Below are 14,981 nucleotides of genomic sequence, written 5' to 3' on the forward strand. Positions count from 1 at the left end.
TCACACGTGCACCTGGGCTGACCATGCCTTGGCTCTTCACCTGCATTACTGGTGGTTCACTGCTTACTTGGCCTCACAGGCCTTCCCAGCTCACCTGGGCTGACCATGCCTTGCTCTTCCCCTGGGCTGTGGTTCTTGTCTATTTTTTATCTGGGTGGATAGTCCTTCCCTGCTCATCGGGGCTGACCATACCTCCCTGCCCTCTTCTTTATTTGGCCTCGGTGGCCTTCAGGTGAAGCAGGGGTAGCACCAGAGAACAAAAGCACCTTTCTCCCTTTTGACCTTCTGTTGTAATGAAGACGACAGACTCGTCAGTTCACCTCAGACAGTCACTCAAACCATAAGCCCTACGAAAACAGGCATTAAAAAGCAGCACTGATGGGCTGGGTGTGTGGATGAAGGAAGTTCAGACTATAAAGTGCCACCCTGAGAAAACACCAGCGAGGAGAACAAACCAAAACAAACACCACGCCTGACAAATGCGAGGAGACTCGTGGTCAAAGTTGATGGAAAATTTTAGGATTGAGGAAGACAATGGGTCGGAAATGAGGCAACAGAAATGATCTTATCTGACCTTGGGTCCATCGTGTCACTGTCCCTGGGAGTGTGCGGGAGGGGCCCTGTCCCTCTTGGGATGCAGTGTCTTATAGATCTTATGCTCAAGAGTCTGGCTGATCCAATCCCTTCATGACCTCAATTACTCACTTTTGGCCAAAGGCACAGAGAACCCAGGGCACAGCCTGAGACTTGCTGGGTGGATGTGTTGACGGTAGGGCTGCTGGGCCCTCTGCACACGGCCTCTAAGGGGACTCATGGGGCAACAGAAGTACCAGAGCTCTCCTGGGGATCCCCAAACAGCTCACTGCAGGGCAATGAAACCCCACAGAAAATGGGCTGGGGAGACGCTGGAAGCCTTCTCCATTTTGCTGTGCAGGCTCCCCACCACCCAACCCTCCCATCTCTGACGGCTTCCCCAACTCCTCTGAGTCCCCAGCACCCCCTTTCTCCCTCCCTCTCTGTGCTCCCTTCCTCAGCTTCATGGCCTGGGCTCATCTCCCTCCCTGGCTTCCAGCACGCCCGGAGCTTCCAGCCTTGGCCCACCGGCAACTCACTGATTCTTCCTGTTTCCCAATATCAGGTTCCAGTGAGGCCCCCCTGCCCCCCTCCCCCCAATTCAGAAAGCTCAGCTTGGGATTTCCTGCCAGTTTACTGTCAAGGGTCTTCAGCCTGTCTGAGGGTTTTCTCTCCCGAGCAGAGCTGGGGGCTCGTGATCTATACTGGAGGGTGGGGAGCTTAGCACACAGGGTGTGACAAACTTAGCAAAGTGGGTCTCTAAGGTGGCTAAAGCAGGAGAGCTGCTTGAGATCCTGTCTCTTCAAAAAAAGAAAAATAATAATAATTTCTGCAAATGTGAGAAAGAGTTCAATGAACTGGAGATGGAGAGTCATTTTTACCTCTAGATCCCTTACTAACTGGGTGACGATGTTAAGTCACTTCTTTGTCCATAAAATGAGGGGCCTGAATAGATGACAGTGCCACCTGGCACACACCAGGTAGTGCTCCCACCACCACGTTTAAATTTATTGCTGAATCCCCAGGAGGGAGATACTGTCACGAACTCCTCTTAAAGACAGGAAAACTGAGGCAAGGAATAGCTAAGGACCTGCCCGAGGTCACACAGCTAGTAAGTGGCACCCCTGGTCAGTCTGGCTTCAGAATCCTGTCTCTGAAACAAGCGTGGCTTTCTGTAAGATTCCTTCAGCTCCTGAGTGTTAGGGATCTACTTTCAGCAAGATCTTTGCAGCAGCAAATGTTCTCTAATTCACTGACAACCCAGGAGATCCCACGCTTGTCTTCAATATCTTGGTTGTGAAGGTGACACTGCCATTCCAGGGGCAAATGAGCAGAGGGCATGGAGATGCTCCATGGAGCAGGACCCGCCTTTGCATCTGGCCAGCATGGTGAAAACCCTGCAGGCCTCGGCCTGCTCTTTGCCAATGCCCTTGGTGAAGGGACAGGGAGAAGCTGGCCTGTCAGCGGGTATAAACTCACAGTTTCCTGCAGTTAAGTTCAAGGACTATTTAGCCAAGTGGATCTATGGGTTGACCTCTGTTGACTGTCCAAGGGTTCTATACCTGTGAGAACAAATCCACAGAGGACCACGGATGCCCACACCTAGCTCAGGTGGGACTTGGGAGCAAGAACTGATTTAAGGCGAGGAGTGGCACCTCTGTGCCTCTAGTTAGGACCCTCCCTCTCATGTGCACATCTGGTGGCCAGGCCATTCCCCCAGGTGCCTGGCCAAGGGCAGCCGCCAGCCTGTAGGAATGGCTCATATCCAGTACTGAGGCAGGAAGGAGGCACTATATGGAAGCTGGCAGGGTTTGCAGGCACTTGTGATGCCCCTGGCATCCCCAGATCTCCAAGGTTGGGGAAAAGGGCACAGGAAGTGCCGCTTTTCAGGGAAGGCTACCTCCGCCTACCTTGGGCCTTTTTCCCCTCCGGTGGCCACCTGTCCACAATGACTGTACTGTGTGGCCCTTCAGGTGACTTTTCCGAAGGTAAGACATTAAACAACCAACCCCGGGGGCTAACTGGATATGGTAATGCCTCGGGAGGGGACTGGCCAAGTGCTCAGGCTACCTGGCCTGGCAAACGAAGTCAGAAGGGCCATTGTGGGAGGCTGTTATTGTTTGAGTGGGTGCAGCAAAGGGTGGATCAGCTGGCTGGACTTGCTAAATTGTTATTTACAGTTTTCGAGCCTTTAAAAGCAGAGCTTCCCCCTGAATCGGTCCTGATCACAGACTTGCAGCGCCATGAGGGCCCTGGTGCCTCTTCTGTCTCTGCTTCTCCTGGGCACCCAGGCCCAGCATGGGTCTGAGTGGACCTACTCAGGTAAGCCCCCCACCCCTGTAACATGGACGGGAGGACCTGCCCCTCACGAGAGGTGAGGCCCACACACTTTCTGTGGGTGTCTGCTCCTGGAGGGTTTGGTCTGGAACATACGGAGAACAAGCCAGACGTAAACTTTGATTAAGGAAAAGAGGAAAGAACTTTCTCCTGTCACCAAGCTGATTCACCCATAGACTTTTTGGTTTGAAACCTTTTCCACCCGCTGTGTTAGCTGGTTTGAACCTAATCGTTGCTTATTATTATTATTATTATTTTTGAGACTGGCTGCTGCCCAGGCTGGAGTGACCCAATCATAGCTCTCAGCAGCCTCAAACTCTTGGGCACAAGTGATCCTCCTGCCTCAGACTCCTGAGTAGCTAAGAATATAGGCACAGCTAATTTTTAAATTTGTTATAGAGATGGACGGGGTCTCCCTATTGCCCAGGCTGGTCTCAAACTCTTGGCCTCAAGTGATCCTGCTGCCTTGGTCTCCCAAAGTGCTGGGATTACAGGTGTGAGCCACACCGTCCCACCCACCTGCATAAATTTGATTCTACTTAAAAAACAACTTGCTTTGTTGGTCTATGTAAGTGGAGAATAAGGTTCTTAGAAGGGACTTTTGGTAGCTTCACAGAAGCTGCTGCAGGCTTTGGGAAAGCTTCCTTCTAAGAACTTCCTTTAGATCATCTCCAGCCTCCCAAAAACAGATTTTTAAAATGTGAAATTTAAAATCCTGGCATTTAAGATGGGTTCTGACCCACATGTGAGCCAAAGCAAAGAAGATGGTGCCCGTGGGCTTTGGAACACTGAACACCCCTTCTGTGTGCCAGTGCGGGAGCTCCTGCTCCTGGCCCCTTCCCTTCTGAGCTGGACCGTGGTGTGGGACCCCAGAGGAGGCTGGTGGCTACTGGCAGATGGGGGCAGGTGGGAGGCAGGAGGCAGGTGCAAACATGGTGCTGAGCCTGCCATCTGCAAAACCTGCTCCAGCCTCGGGCACACAGAAAGTGCTCATTCAGGGTGGAGGGCATGTCCCGTTAAACCAAAGGCAATGGTATTAGGGGCATCCTGGGGAGGCTCAGTCCAGCTCAGAGAGCCACTTCTAACCAACTGCTCTGTTCTCAAGCAGAGGAGTCCCCACCTGCCTGGGGCTCTGAAGACTCTGGGGCTTTCTGCCCCTTCTAGCCAAGTGGTACTTGGTATAGTTCAGAAGTTACAGAATAGAGACAGAGAACACAGGTGATAAAGGTCTTGTCCTCCCCTGGTCAGCCAACCTGGGAGACTCTGGGCTTCCTGGAAAGCCACTGGAAGCCCCCGGGGAACTTGGGGGGTGGCTTTTGCCAATACCTCCCAGGAACAACTGAGAGATGCCCCACGACTGGCAAGACCTGGGCCAGAGCGTTTTGGACCCAGAAGAGGCTGCAGTAGAGGCGGTTCGACTTGGTCCTGGCATTCTGCCTATAGGAAAGAATTGCTTAAAAATGGTTTGAAGGCCAGGTGTGGTGGCTCACACCTATAATCCTAGCATTCTGGGAGGCCGAGGCACATGGATTGTTTGAGCTCAGGAGTTTAAGACCAGCCTGAGCAAAAGCAATACCCCCATCTCTACTAAGAATAAAAACATTAGCCAGGCATGGTGGTGCACGTCTATAGTTCCAGCTACTTGGGAGGCTAAGGCAGGAGGATTACTGAGTTTAGGAGTTGCTGTGAGCTATGATGCCACAGCACTCTAGTCTGGGGTAACAGAGTAAAACTCTTGTCTCATAAAAAAATTGGTTTGAATCATTAAATAGTGAAGAGCAGAGAAATAAAGATTTGACTTTTCCATCGATTGTAAACCAAGAAGCTCTGAGCGGCCCCAGTACAGCACCTTTCTTAGAACAAGCTACAGGCTCACCACAGAGCTACTGTGAAAGGCGGAGAAAGGTCGTATCTTCAATTGGAAATGGCTGAAACCAAGACCTATAGCTGTTTGCGGGCTAATTCACTCGTAATGACAGCTGAAGCCTTCATGACTCTGTCCCCTGTAATTATTAATCATCTCTGAAAAGATAAACTTCCTTCCTCTAATTTTAAAAAAAATTAATCACACTAGGTCTTCTCTGAACCTGCTGCTTCCCTAGTCGCCCTGATGCTACAGGTGTAGATGCCCAGGTGGTCTTCACCCTACTGGGGGCCCATAAAAAGGGCCGGAGCAAGAAAATGGGGGGAGTCTTGCAGCACAGGGAGAAGAAGCAGCACAGTCACCCCAAGCCAAGGATCACATTGATGCATTTATCAGCTGGACATAATTCAAAGGAGAGAAAAAAGTGACGTGTCAAATACTTTCATTGTGTTCAAAACACTAAGTCACAGGAAAGGGAGACATTGGCACCCAAGGTCCCCAGTTGTCAGAGTCCTTGGAGGTCACATACACGCAGGCACAGTGTGGGGCCCCTGGGCCCTGGCCTCCTGCCTGGGAGGTGCCTTCTCAGCTAGTGGCCCCTGGAACTGTGACTTGCTCTCTCCTGTCTCAGAGGGGGCGCTGGATCAAGCACACTGGCCCAAGGAATACCCCGCCTGCGGGGGGAAGAGACAGTCACCCATCAACCTGCAGACAAGGAAGGTGCATTACAACCCCTCCCTGAAAGCGCTCAACCTGACGGGCTACGACACCCAGGAGGGAGAGTTCTCCATGGTTAACAACGGCCACACAGGTAAGGGTGGGCAAGAGGCACCAGTCCACGGACAGCCCTGGCAGGTGACATGTGCACCTGCTGGGAGTGGCCCTCTCAGAGCCTCAGAGTGCAGCCTCAGAACTGGAGGCCTCAGAGGAGAGGACTGACAGGCACTGAGGCCCAGACAGCGGAAGCTCTTTCAAAGTCAGGCAGTATCTTGTCTTGAGACCTGGTTCCCCACTGGCACCTTCTCGTCACATTGTCCTCTCTCACCATGCTCACTCAGACCCGCCTGGCCAGTGCCAGGCAGGACAGGCCACGTTGCTGGAGGCAGCTTCTCCCCTGCGTCTTCTCTGCCTCCATGCCCTGGGCTGCTTTTCCATATGCTCCATATTGAGTCTGATTAACTCAAAGCTCCTGAAGGCCCAGGATTTCTCAGGGGGTTCAAAAGAAAGCTCTAGTTTGTTCCTTACTAGAAAGCGGGGAAGGTCAGACAGGAAAAGCTGGATTATGGGGACCTCCATGCAGGGAGCCCATCTGGGCACCTGTAAAGTCCACGCTTTGTTTGCAGAGCGTCTTCCTGGCGTCCCACATGGGCTTATTCCCTCTGAGCTTGATAGTACCATAGAGAGGGGCACGTTTCAAGTGGGAAACCTGAAGTCTCAGGGGGCCAGGGACTCACTCAAGGTCACACAGTCTCTAATGGCCAAGCTGGACTCAGACCCTAGATGCCTGATTCCATGGCTGTGTCCTTGGATAACTTGGGTGAGTTTACTGCCTGCCACACAGGTGCATGGAAGTCACCAGACTTGGTTTTCCTATTTGTATAATCAAGAAAATAATACCAATTGTCCTTTATGGGGGTGGTGAAGGTAGCAAGGTCATGTCTGTAACAGGACTTAGGTTATGTGGCCAGGAGCCCAGAAATGTATGAATATTTATTTATTTTTAGAGACAGGGTCTTGCTTTTTTTTTTTTTTTTTTTTTTTTGAGACAGAGCCTCAAGCTATCCCCCTGGGTAGAGTGCCATGGCATCACAGCTCACAGCAACCTCCAACTCCTGGGCTCAAGCGAGTCTCCTGCCTCAGCCTCCCAAGTAGCTGGGACTATAGGCGCCCGCCACAACGCCCGGCCTTTTTGGTTGCAGCCATCATTGTTGTTTGGCGGGCCCGGGCTGGGGATTCAAACCCGCCACCTTAGATATATATGGCTGGCGCCTTAGCCACTTGAGCCACAGGCGCCGAGCCCAGGGTCTCGCTTTGTTGCCCAGGCTGGAATGCAGTGGTGTCGTCATAGCTCACAGCAACCTCAAACTCCTGGGCTCAAGCAATCTCCTGCCTCAGCCTCTGAGTAGCTGGGACTACAGGCGCCCTCCAGGACACCCAGCTAACATTTCAACTTTTAGTAGAAATGGGGTGTGTGTGTGTCTCGCTTTTGCTTAGGCTGGCCTTGAACTCCTGAGCTCAGGCAATGCACCTCCCTTGGCCTCCCAGAGTTCTGGGATCATAGGCGGGAGCCACCACGCCCAGCTTCTGGTTATTTCTTGAACACAGCCAAATGCTTGGCTGACATGGTTGTTCTGGTCTGCTGAGACACTTGTGAAAGTGGTTTCCTGTGAAGGGGAGCAGCCTCTCCTGGAAGTTGAATCCATTTTCTGATCTGGAAGGTGGAGTGAGTTGACTTTTGCAGATAGGCATTTCAGCTTCACCTTTTCAAAAGCACAGTGACAAGCTCGGAATTGCTGCTCTCTTCCAATCTGGCCTGTGCAGGCCTGTCGGTACAACCAGAATTGACATGGTCTGCCTCCTGGGAGCTGTGTTTTGGGGAACTGCAATTGTCAGGGTCTCCCTAATTGCTCGTGTGGTGCTAACTATTCATTTGGGAAGCTCTGGCCTGACCTCTCAGGCTGCTGTCAGCTCTTGCCCAACTCCTCCTAAAGGCTTGTCCATCTTCTTCTTGTGAGCATTGATTTTCGAGGCAGGCCACATTTGAGCTCTAAATCAAAGCACTTGTTCTGCCAAGGGCTTGTTAAAATCTTTGAGGCCAGAGTCCTGCATTACAGCACATCACGTTATGAATTTAATCAGAGCTGCCTGCTCCTTTAGACAATGTGGAAATTATAGGACCAAATACTTAATATTTGATTTTTTTTTGAGACAGAGCCTCAAGCTGTCACCCTGGGTAGAGTGCTGTGGCATCACAGCTCACAGCAACCTCCAACTCCTGGGCTCAAACGAGTCTCCTGCCTGAGCCTCCCAAGTAGCTGGGATCACAGGCGCCTGCCACAACGCCCGGCTATTTTTTGGTTGCAGCTATCATTGTTGTTTGGTGGGTCTGGGCTGGATTCGAACCCGCCAGCTCAGGTATATGTGGCTGGCGCCTTAGCTGGTTGAGCCACAGGCGCCGAGCCTTAATATTTGATCTTTAAGAACACTTACTTATTTGTAATTATTTTCAATCACCTTATTACTTATTTTTCTTTTTATTTATTTTAAAAGACAGATTCTTGTTCTGTTGCCCAGGCTGGAGTACAGAGGCATGATCACAGCTCGCAGTGGCCCCCAACTCCTGGGCTCACATGATCCTTAGCCTCTTGAGCAACTGGGACTATAGGGTATGCCACTGGGTCTGGCTAATTATTTTATTATTACTATTTTTTTTGTGAAGATAGGTTTTCACTGTGTTGAACAGGCTGGTCTTTGAACTCCTGGCCTCAAGTGATCCTCCTGCCTCAGTCTCTCAAAGTGCTAGGATTACAGACATGATCCACTGTGCCCGAACCCCAATGACTTTAAAATTTATTTTTATTTTATTTTAGTTTAGTTTACACAGAGTCTTACTTTGTTGCCCTCAGTAGAGTGCTGTGGTGTGATAGCTCATAGCAACCTCAAACTCTTGGACTCAAGTGATCCTCTTGCCTCAGCCTCCTGAGTAGCTGGGACTACGCCCACTGCAATGCCCAGCTGTTTTACTCAGGCTGGTCTCAAACTCCTGAGCTCAAGCAATCCACCTGCTTCGGCCTCCCAGAGTGCTAGGATTACAGGCGTCAGCCTCCACGCCCAGCCAAAAGTCTAATATTATCAACCATTGACAATCACAGGAAATTAAATCCCAAGCCAAGAATTTGGGTGTTCCTGACTTGCTGTGGACACAGTTCTCCGTGCAGCTCTGCTCCTGATTGATGTTATCTGTGTGCCTTTGAGCCAGTCTTTTCTCCTCCGGGGGTCAGCTTCCTTGAGGTAAAATGCAACTGTGGAAGCCCAGCAGGGATGGAGCCAGCTGTTAGCTGGGCTGGCTGGAGAAGGCCACATAGGATGTGGCTTTTAACCATGTTATGAAGAGGACAGCAGCCTCCACTTGGCCTTACAAACAATATTAACTCTGGGTAGTAAAGTTAATAAAAATAGTCCCAAGAGGCCCCACTTTCTATTTCTACTCCTTGGGCAAATTCCAAATTTGGGCAGAGGTGACGAGTGGAATTCTGGTTTCCATATCCATTGACTATATATATATGTATATATATATTTGTTTGTTTGTTTTTTTGAGACAGAGTCTCTGTCACCCTGGGTAGAGTGCTGTGGCGTCCGTCACAGCTCACAGCAACCTCAGAGTCTTGGGCTCAAGTGATCCTCTTGCCTCAGCCTTCAGAGTAGCTGGGACTATAGGCGCCCACCACAAGACCCAGCAAGTTTTTCTATTTTTAGTAGAGATTGGGTCTTGCTCTTGCTCAGGCTGGTCTTGAACTCCTGAGCTCGGCGATCTACCCACCTCAGCCTCCCAGAGTGCTGGGATTATAGGTATGAGCCACTGCGCCTGCCCTGGTTGTATTTTTTCAGGGTTTTCCTTTCCCTAGGGCTAAAGAAGCTGGATTTGCTGCTGTGTGGTCCTGCCCTTGACCTGCTGGCTCTGGGCAGGGAGCTGTGCCTATCCAACCCAGCTTCCACAGTGCCTGACCTTACCCTGAGTCCTGCATGCTAGTCCCCCTTGCCTTTGATGACCCTCCTCATGGCACTCTATGCTAGTTCCTGGTACTGGCTTACCCTGGGTACAGGCAGGCAGGAGGCAGCCCCGGGAAGAAGCCACTTAACCTGTAGGCCTGACCTAGCCATGCCTCCCTGCCCTGCCCCAGCTCTGCCTTGTCTCTCCCAGTTCAGATCAGCCTGCCCCCTACCATGCACCTGAGGGCCCCGGATGGCACCAAGTACATAGCCCAGCAGATGCACTTTCACTGGGGAGGCGGATCCTCGGAGATGAGCGGCTCTGAGCACACTGTCGATGGGGCCAGACATATGTCCGAGGTATGTGAGGACCCTATTGGGGCTTTCTTTTCTTCAAACTCCATAGTCACCTTTCTTATTAAAACAGCCAAAAGGCGGGCAGTGCCTATGGCTCAAAGGAGTAGGCCCCATATGCTGGAGGTGGTGGGTTCAAACCCAGCCTGGCCAAAAACTGCAAGAAAAAAAAAATAGCCAAAAGACTGTATAATGGGGGAGAGTTAAGTTACCTCGAGGCCGAATTTATTTTTTATTCGCTTGACAACTATTGACCGATCACTGCTGTGTTCTGGAAGGACGAGCAGGGTTCCTGCCTGCACAGCACTCACAGCATAAAGGCATTTACAGCCCACGGGGCAGCAAGCCCTCTGTTTTAGCTGGCTCTCCAATGTGTTAGATTTTCTGGGTTCCCTCTTTTGCCAGAATCTGGCCTTAGGGCGACTGCAGGTTTACGGTGGCTTTGAGGGCAAAGGAGTCATGCTCATTCTTCTCTAAGCCCCACATACCTCAGGAGAACCCAGGGTACTCTTAAGAGCCCCCCAGACTGCCAGCTTGTCTGCCTGAAGGAGGTAGGCCAAGGGAACTCCCTGGAACTGCCCCTTTTCAGAATCCCATTCCTGCTCTTTCCATTTGTGGAGACGTTTCTGCTCTTAATAGGTGGAACTCGTAGCAGAGATGGAGGGAGCCAGGTCCGAGTCCTGTGTCTGGGGCATTCTGAGGCCTCGAGGGCAGCTCCTTTCTTTCTCTTCTTCCTTCCCTGGACACCTTAAGCATTTGAAGTGTGTAGGAACTGCCCCTGACTCACCCTATCTTGTTGCCACAGATTCATGTTGTTCACTACAATTCTAAATACCAGAGCTACGATATCGCCAAAGACGCACCGAATGGTTTGGCCGTGATGGCAGCCTTCATTGAGGTAGGCAGAAACTTGCGCCTGTGCCTGTATTCCAAGGTGTGGACTGATAATACAAACAAGGCATAAAGGGTATTTTTTTTTTGAGACAGAGTGTCACTATGTCGCCCTCAGTAGAGTGCCATAGCGCCGCAGCTCACGGCAAGCTCAAACTCTTGGGCTTAAGTGATTCTCCTGCCTCAGTCTCCCAAGTAGCTGGGACTACAGGTGCCCACCACAACACCTGGCTATTTTTTTTATTTTTTAATTTTTGTTGTTGTTGTAGTTGTTGTTTGGTAGGCCTGAGTTGGGTTCCAACCCACCAGCCCTGGTGCATGTGGCTGGCACCCTAGCCTCTGAGCTACAGGCACCAAGCCCAAGTTCATGGTTCTTGGCAATGTTGGTTTAATGGATGATCAACCCTTTTTTTCAAGTCCCAGCCCACAGTCCCTGTGGCCTTTCTGTGTTACCATGCTCGGGGACCTTGATTAACTTGGACAAGCTGCTTTTTTTTTTTTTTTTTTGAGACAGTCTCATTTAGTAGCCCTGGGGTTGAGTGCCATGGTGTTATTGCTCACAGCAACCTTAAACTTTGGTTCAAGCAATCCTCTTGCCTCAGCCTTCCAAGTAGCTGAGACTATAGGTCCCCAGCTATTTTTAGAGATGGAGGTCTCGCTCTTGCTCAAGCTGGTCTTGAACCTGTGAGCTCAGGCGATCCACCTGCCTTGGCCTCCCAGGGTTCTAGGATTATAGGCATGAGCCACTGCACCCGGTGACACGCTGACTTAAAAGAGCTGAAGCATTGTCTAGACGTAAACTAGTCTGAAGGGCAAGGGGAAGCCTGCAATCCACCCAGACCACGGCAATACCTGTGTTTCTAAGAAAGTCTAGAGAGTGGGACTTGGGGATGGGTGCCTAGAAATAGTCAGGAGTCTAATTCCCACAAAACAAGCATTAAATTGAATAAAATTAGGGATCACTTCTGAGGTTTATCTTACAAGGGTACAAGTGAATCTTTCTAAGAGCAGAATGTGAACGTTTTAAAATAATAACTAAGAAAATGACACGAAGGCTATGTTAACCAGTTTGATGGAAGTGTTTCAGATTGTGTGTGAAAACCCCACACTGTGCCCCAGAAGTGCATTAATGTACATAGTTACCATTCAATAAAAAAAATAAATAAATAAATTGAATAAGATTATTAAATTATTAAGAAACATCATTTCAGGGTGGCACCTGTGGCTCAGTGAGTAGAGTGCAGGCCCCATATACCGAGGGTGGTAGGTTCGAACCCAGCCCCAGCCAAACTGCAACAAAAAATAGCCAAGCGTTGTGGTGGGCACCTGTAGTCCCAGCTACTCGGGAAGCTGAGGCAAGAGAATCACCTAAGCCCAAGAGCTGGAGGTTGCTGTGAGCTGTGACGCTATAGCACTCTACTGAGGTTCTGTCTCAGAAAAACAAAACAAAATAAAAAAAACCTCATTGTTTCAGTGGTCTAGAAATTGATCAATGGCAACCAATAAACAGCTGGGTTCCAACCCACCATTTTTCCTAATGAAAAATGGCTGGAATTTTGAGTGAGAACAATGAGTGACTGTGGCCGTCTTCCCTGGGGCTGTCCCCACGCCTACCCTCTAACTTGGTCTGCAGGGAGGTTTCATCAGGGCAGGGCTGGTCAGGAAAACCAGCAGGTTCACTGCCTGGGCAGCAGGGCTGACTTAACTTGGGGTCGAAGTTGAAAACCTACACCCGGGACACAGCCAGGAAGACTAGCCAACTTGGCAGAAGACACAGTAAGCAGACAGGAAGAGCCTGAAGCTCTGCAGGCTCGGGTAGCATGAGTGGAGAGTGACAGAAATTTAATGAGGAAGATCCTAGAAGTGAGAGAGGCCCAGAATTGTGTAAACTCCCTGACAGGACCTTGTGGAAAGTAAACGCTGAAGGCAATATGAGGACTGGCTGAACCTGGCATGTGGTTCTCAGCCCGTACACAGATCCATCAGCAGAAGGTGGGAGGGGTTTGCCCACAACCTCTGCCGAAAGCATGGACTGACCACAGAGCCATGCTGACCCTAGGTGACTCCCAGGGATTCAGGCTAAAATATAAAAATAAAGCTTAAAAACTGAGCCGAGCCGTCAGTGGCTGCATACTGGGGAAACACATCCTGTAGATTACTAACAAGCATCAAGAGCTCATGACGCTAAGCCTCCCTCATCACAAAGCCTCCAACTGTGGCTGACACCACACAAAACAAGCACACCTGGGTTTTTTTCTAACTGTGACTTTTGGCCATTCCTGGGGTTATCACCCCTCACGGAGACAATCCTTTCCCTGCAAGCTGCTGGAATGCTTCAGATAATGCCTTGCTCAAAGACACTGAAGAGGCCAGGCAGTTAGTGGCAAAGAATAGCCAGATGGTATCCCTGACACAACTGGGGGATGGGCCGTCTCCTCCTCACTCTTTCAGCTCTGCCCCATCAGCGGGATACCTAAGCAGGTGGACAAGCAGAGATGGCAGGAGGCCTCTGCCACACTTCAGTTAATTACAGTGTCTCTCCTACAGGTGAAGGATCACACTGAAAACACTTACTATGATGACTTCATTTCTCATTTGGCCAACATCAAGTATGCAGGTAAGGGAAGAGGACTGCATATGAGGATGACAGGGGTCGGGGGGAAGAAGGGTGACGCTGGGGGCAGGGTGGCTACGAGGCCCTGCCAAGGCGGCCCACCCGTCCCTACCTGAGATCACTTGTGCCAGTGACTGGTGCTGTTGGCTGAGCCAGCAGACACCTCTGAGAAACCTGGTGACAAGTTCTACTTGTCGATTCACATGAATGAAACTTCTGGATGGCTGGCGTTCCCCTAAGAAACGATGTCCTCACTTCACTCTCTACTCTGACACCAGCTGGCAAGGACAGTCATGGTCACTAGAGAGAGGTCCACTCCAGCTCCAAGCTGAAATGAATGTCCAAAGCAAAGCCCTCCTCATCCCACCTGGACAGAAACTTGGGGTGGTCTTCTATACCTTCTGCCTCCAGAAGGCACAATGAGGATGCGATGGCTGCTACACTCCGGGTCGGTCCCTCTGTACTAGGTCCATGCACCAGCCACTTTGTGAATACTATTCCCCTTTACCCTCACTACAATCAGGCTGGTGGTCCCGCCCCTTTACCCTCACTACAATCAGGCTGGTGGTCCCGCCCCTTTACCCTCACTACAATCAGGCTGGTTGTCCCGCCCCTTTACCTTCACGCCAATCAGGCTAGTTGTCCCGCCTCTTTGCCTTCACGCCAATCAGGCTGGTTGTCCCGCCCTTTTACCCTCACTACAGTCAGGCTGATTGCCCCTTTCTTACAGACAGCAATAGTCTCAGAGTGAGTCGCTAGCCAATATCCCCCAAATCTCTCCTCTTAACCCCTTGTTTCCCAATGATCAGCTTCTATATTTTCCTGCTTAATCAGGAGATTTGAATATGGTGAGGCCTGAGCTGTCTCCCCAAGGGCAGCAGCAGTCCCTTATACTCCTCCCGCTCCTGTCTTCTTGGTTAGGACAAAGCACAACCCTGACTGGCCTGGACATTAAGGACATGCTGCCGGTGGACCTTGCGCACTACTTTAGCTACAATGGGTCGCTCACCACACCTCCCTGTACTGAGAACGTCCACTGGTTTGTTATGGCAGATTACGTCAAGCTCTCCAAGGAGCAGGTAACACATGTACAGGCCAGAGTCTTCTCCTTTGACAGCCTGGTTGACAAAGTGCTCCCCAGATCTCACTCCTGTTAACTCTTGGGGCTCCCATAGCATTTTCCATGTGTAGGGTACCGACCAGTGCTATGATAGAGACTGGCAAAGTGAGGCATCAGGGAATCTAAGGGCAGCAATGCAGGGAAACCACTGAAGCCTGGTTCAAGTCCTAGGAGAAGAGTGGCATAGCGAAGGCCAAAATTTATTGAGTGCTGTTCTTTCCAGGCACGGTTCTAGGCCCGAGATATACTAAATTCCTGTACTCATGGAGCTTACATTCTAAGCTTCTTTTTATGCAAGAAGAATACTTCATAGTTAGCGCGTTATCATTCTAAAACGCCTGTAGCCTTTTGAGAAGAGAGAACATGTCAGTTGGATTTTGATCCCCAGGATAGCACAGGCATACAATAAAGGTCTGTTGAATTAAATAAATATACGAATGTTACTGAGGTTGCAAGGCAAAGCTGACATTTCCTTCTGAGTTGATGTCCTTCCTCAGGGACAAATTTTTTTTTTTTTT

General features: G+C 50.4%; 1 protein-coding gene across 1 annotated transcript in view; it reads left to right on the forward strand.

Moving 5' to 3' along the window:
• Positions 1-2,813: 2,813 nt before the first annotated feature.
• CA6 (carbonic anhydrase 6) overlaps positions 2,814-14,981 on the forward strand; it is an 18,108-nt gene continuing 5,940 nt past the window's right edge. Inside the window, exons 1-6 of the mRNA XM_012807244.2 lie at positions 2,814-2,895; positions 5,406-5,585; positions 9,696-9,844; positions 10,644-10,736; positions 13,277-13,346; positions 14,265-14,422. Coding sequence (XP_012662698.2) covers positions 2,817-2,895; positions 5,406-5,585; positions 9,696-9,844; positions 10,644-10,736; positions 13,277-13,346; positions 14,265-14,422 — 729 coding nt within the window. The 5' untranslated portion in view covers positions 2,814-2,816. The remainder of the gene's footprint in view (positions 2,896-5,405; positions 5,586-9,695; positions 9,845-10,643; positions 10,737-13,276; positions 13,347-14,264; positions 14,423-14,981) is intronic.

The sequence above is a fragment of the Otolemur garnettii genome, unplaced genomic scaffold, assembly GCF_000181295.1.
Source record: "Otolemur garnettii isolate 467f Iridium unplaced genomic scaffold, OtoGar3 scaffold00067, whole genome shotgun sequence".
Lineage (NCBI taxonomy): Eukaryota > Metazoa > Chordata > Mammalia > Primates > Galagidae > Otolemur > Otolemur garnettii.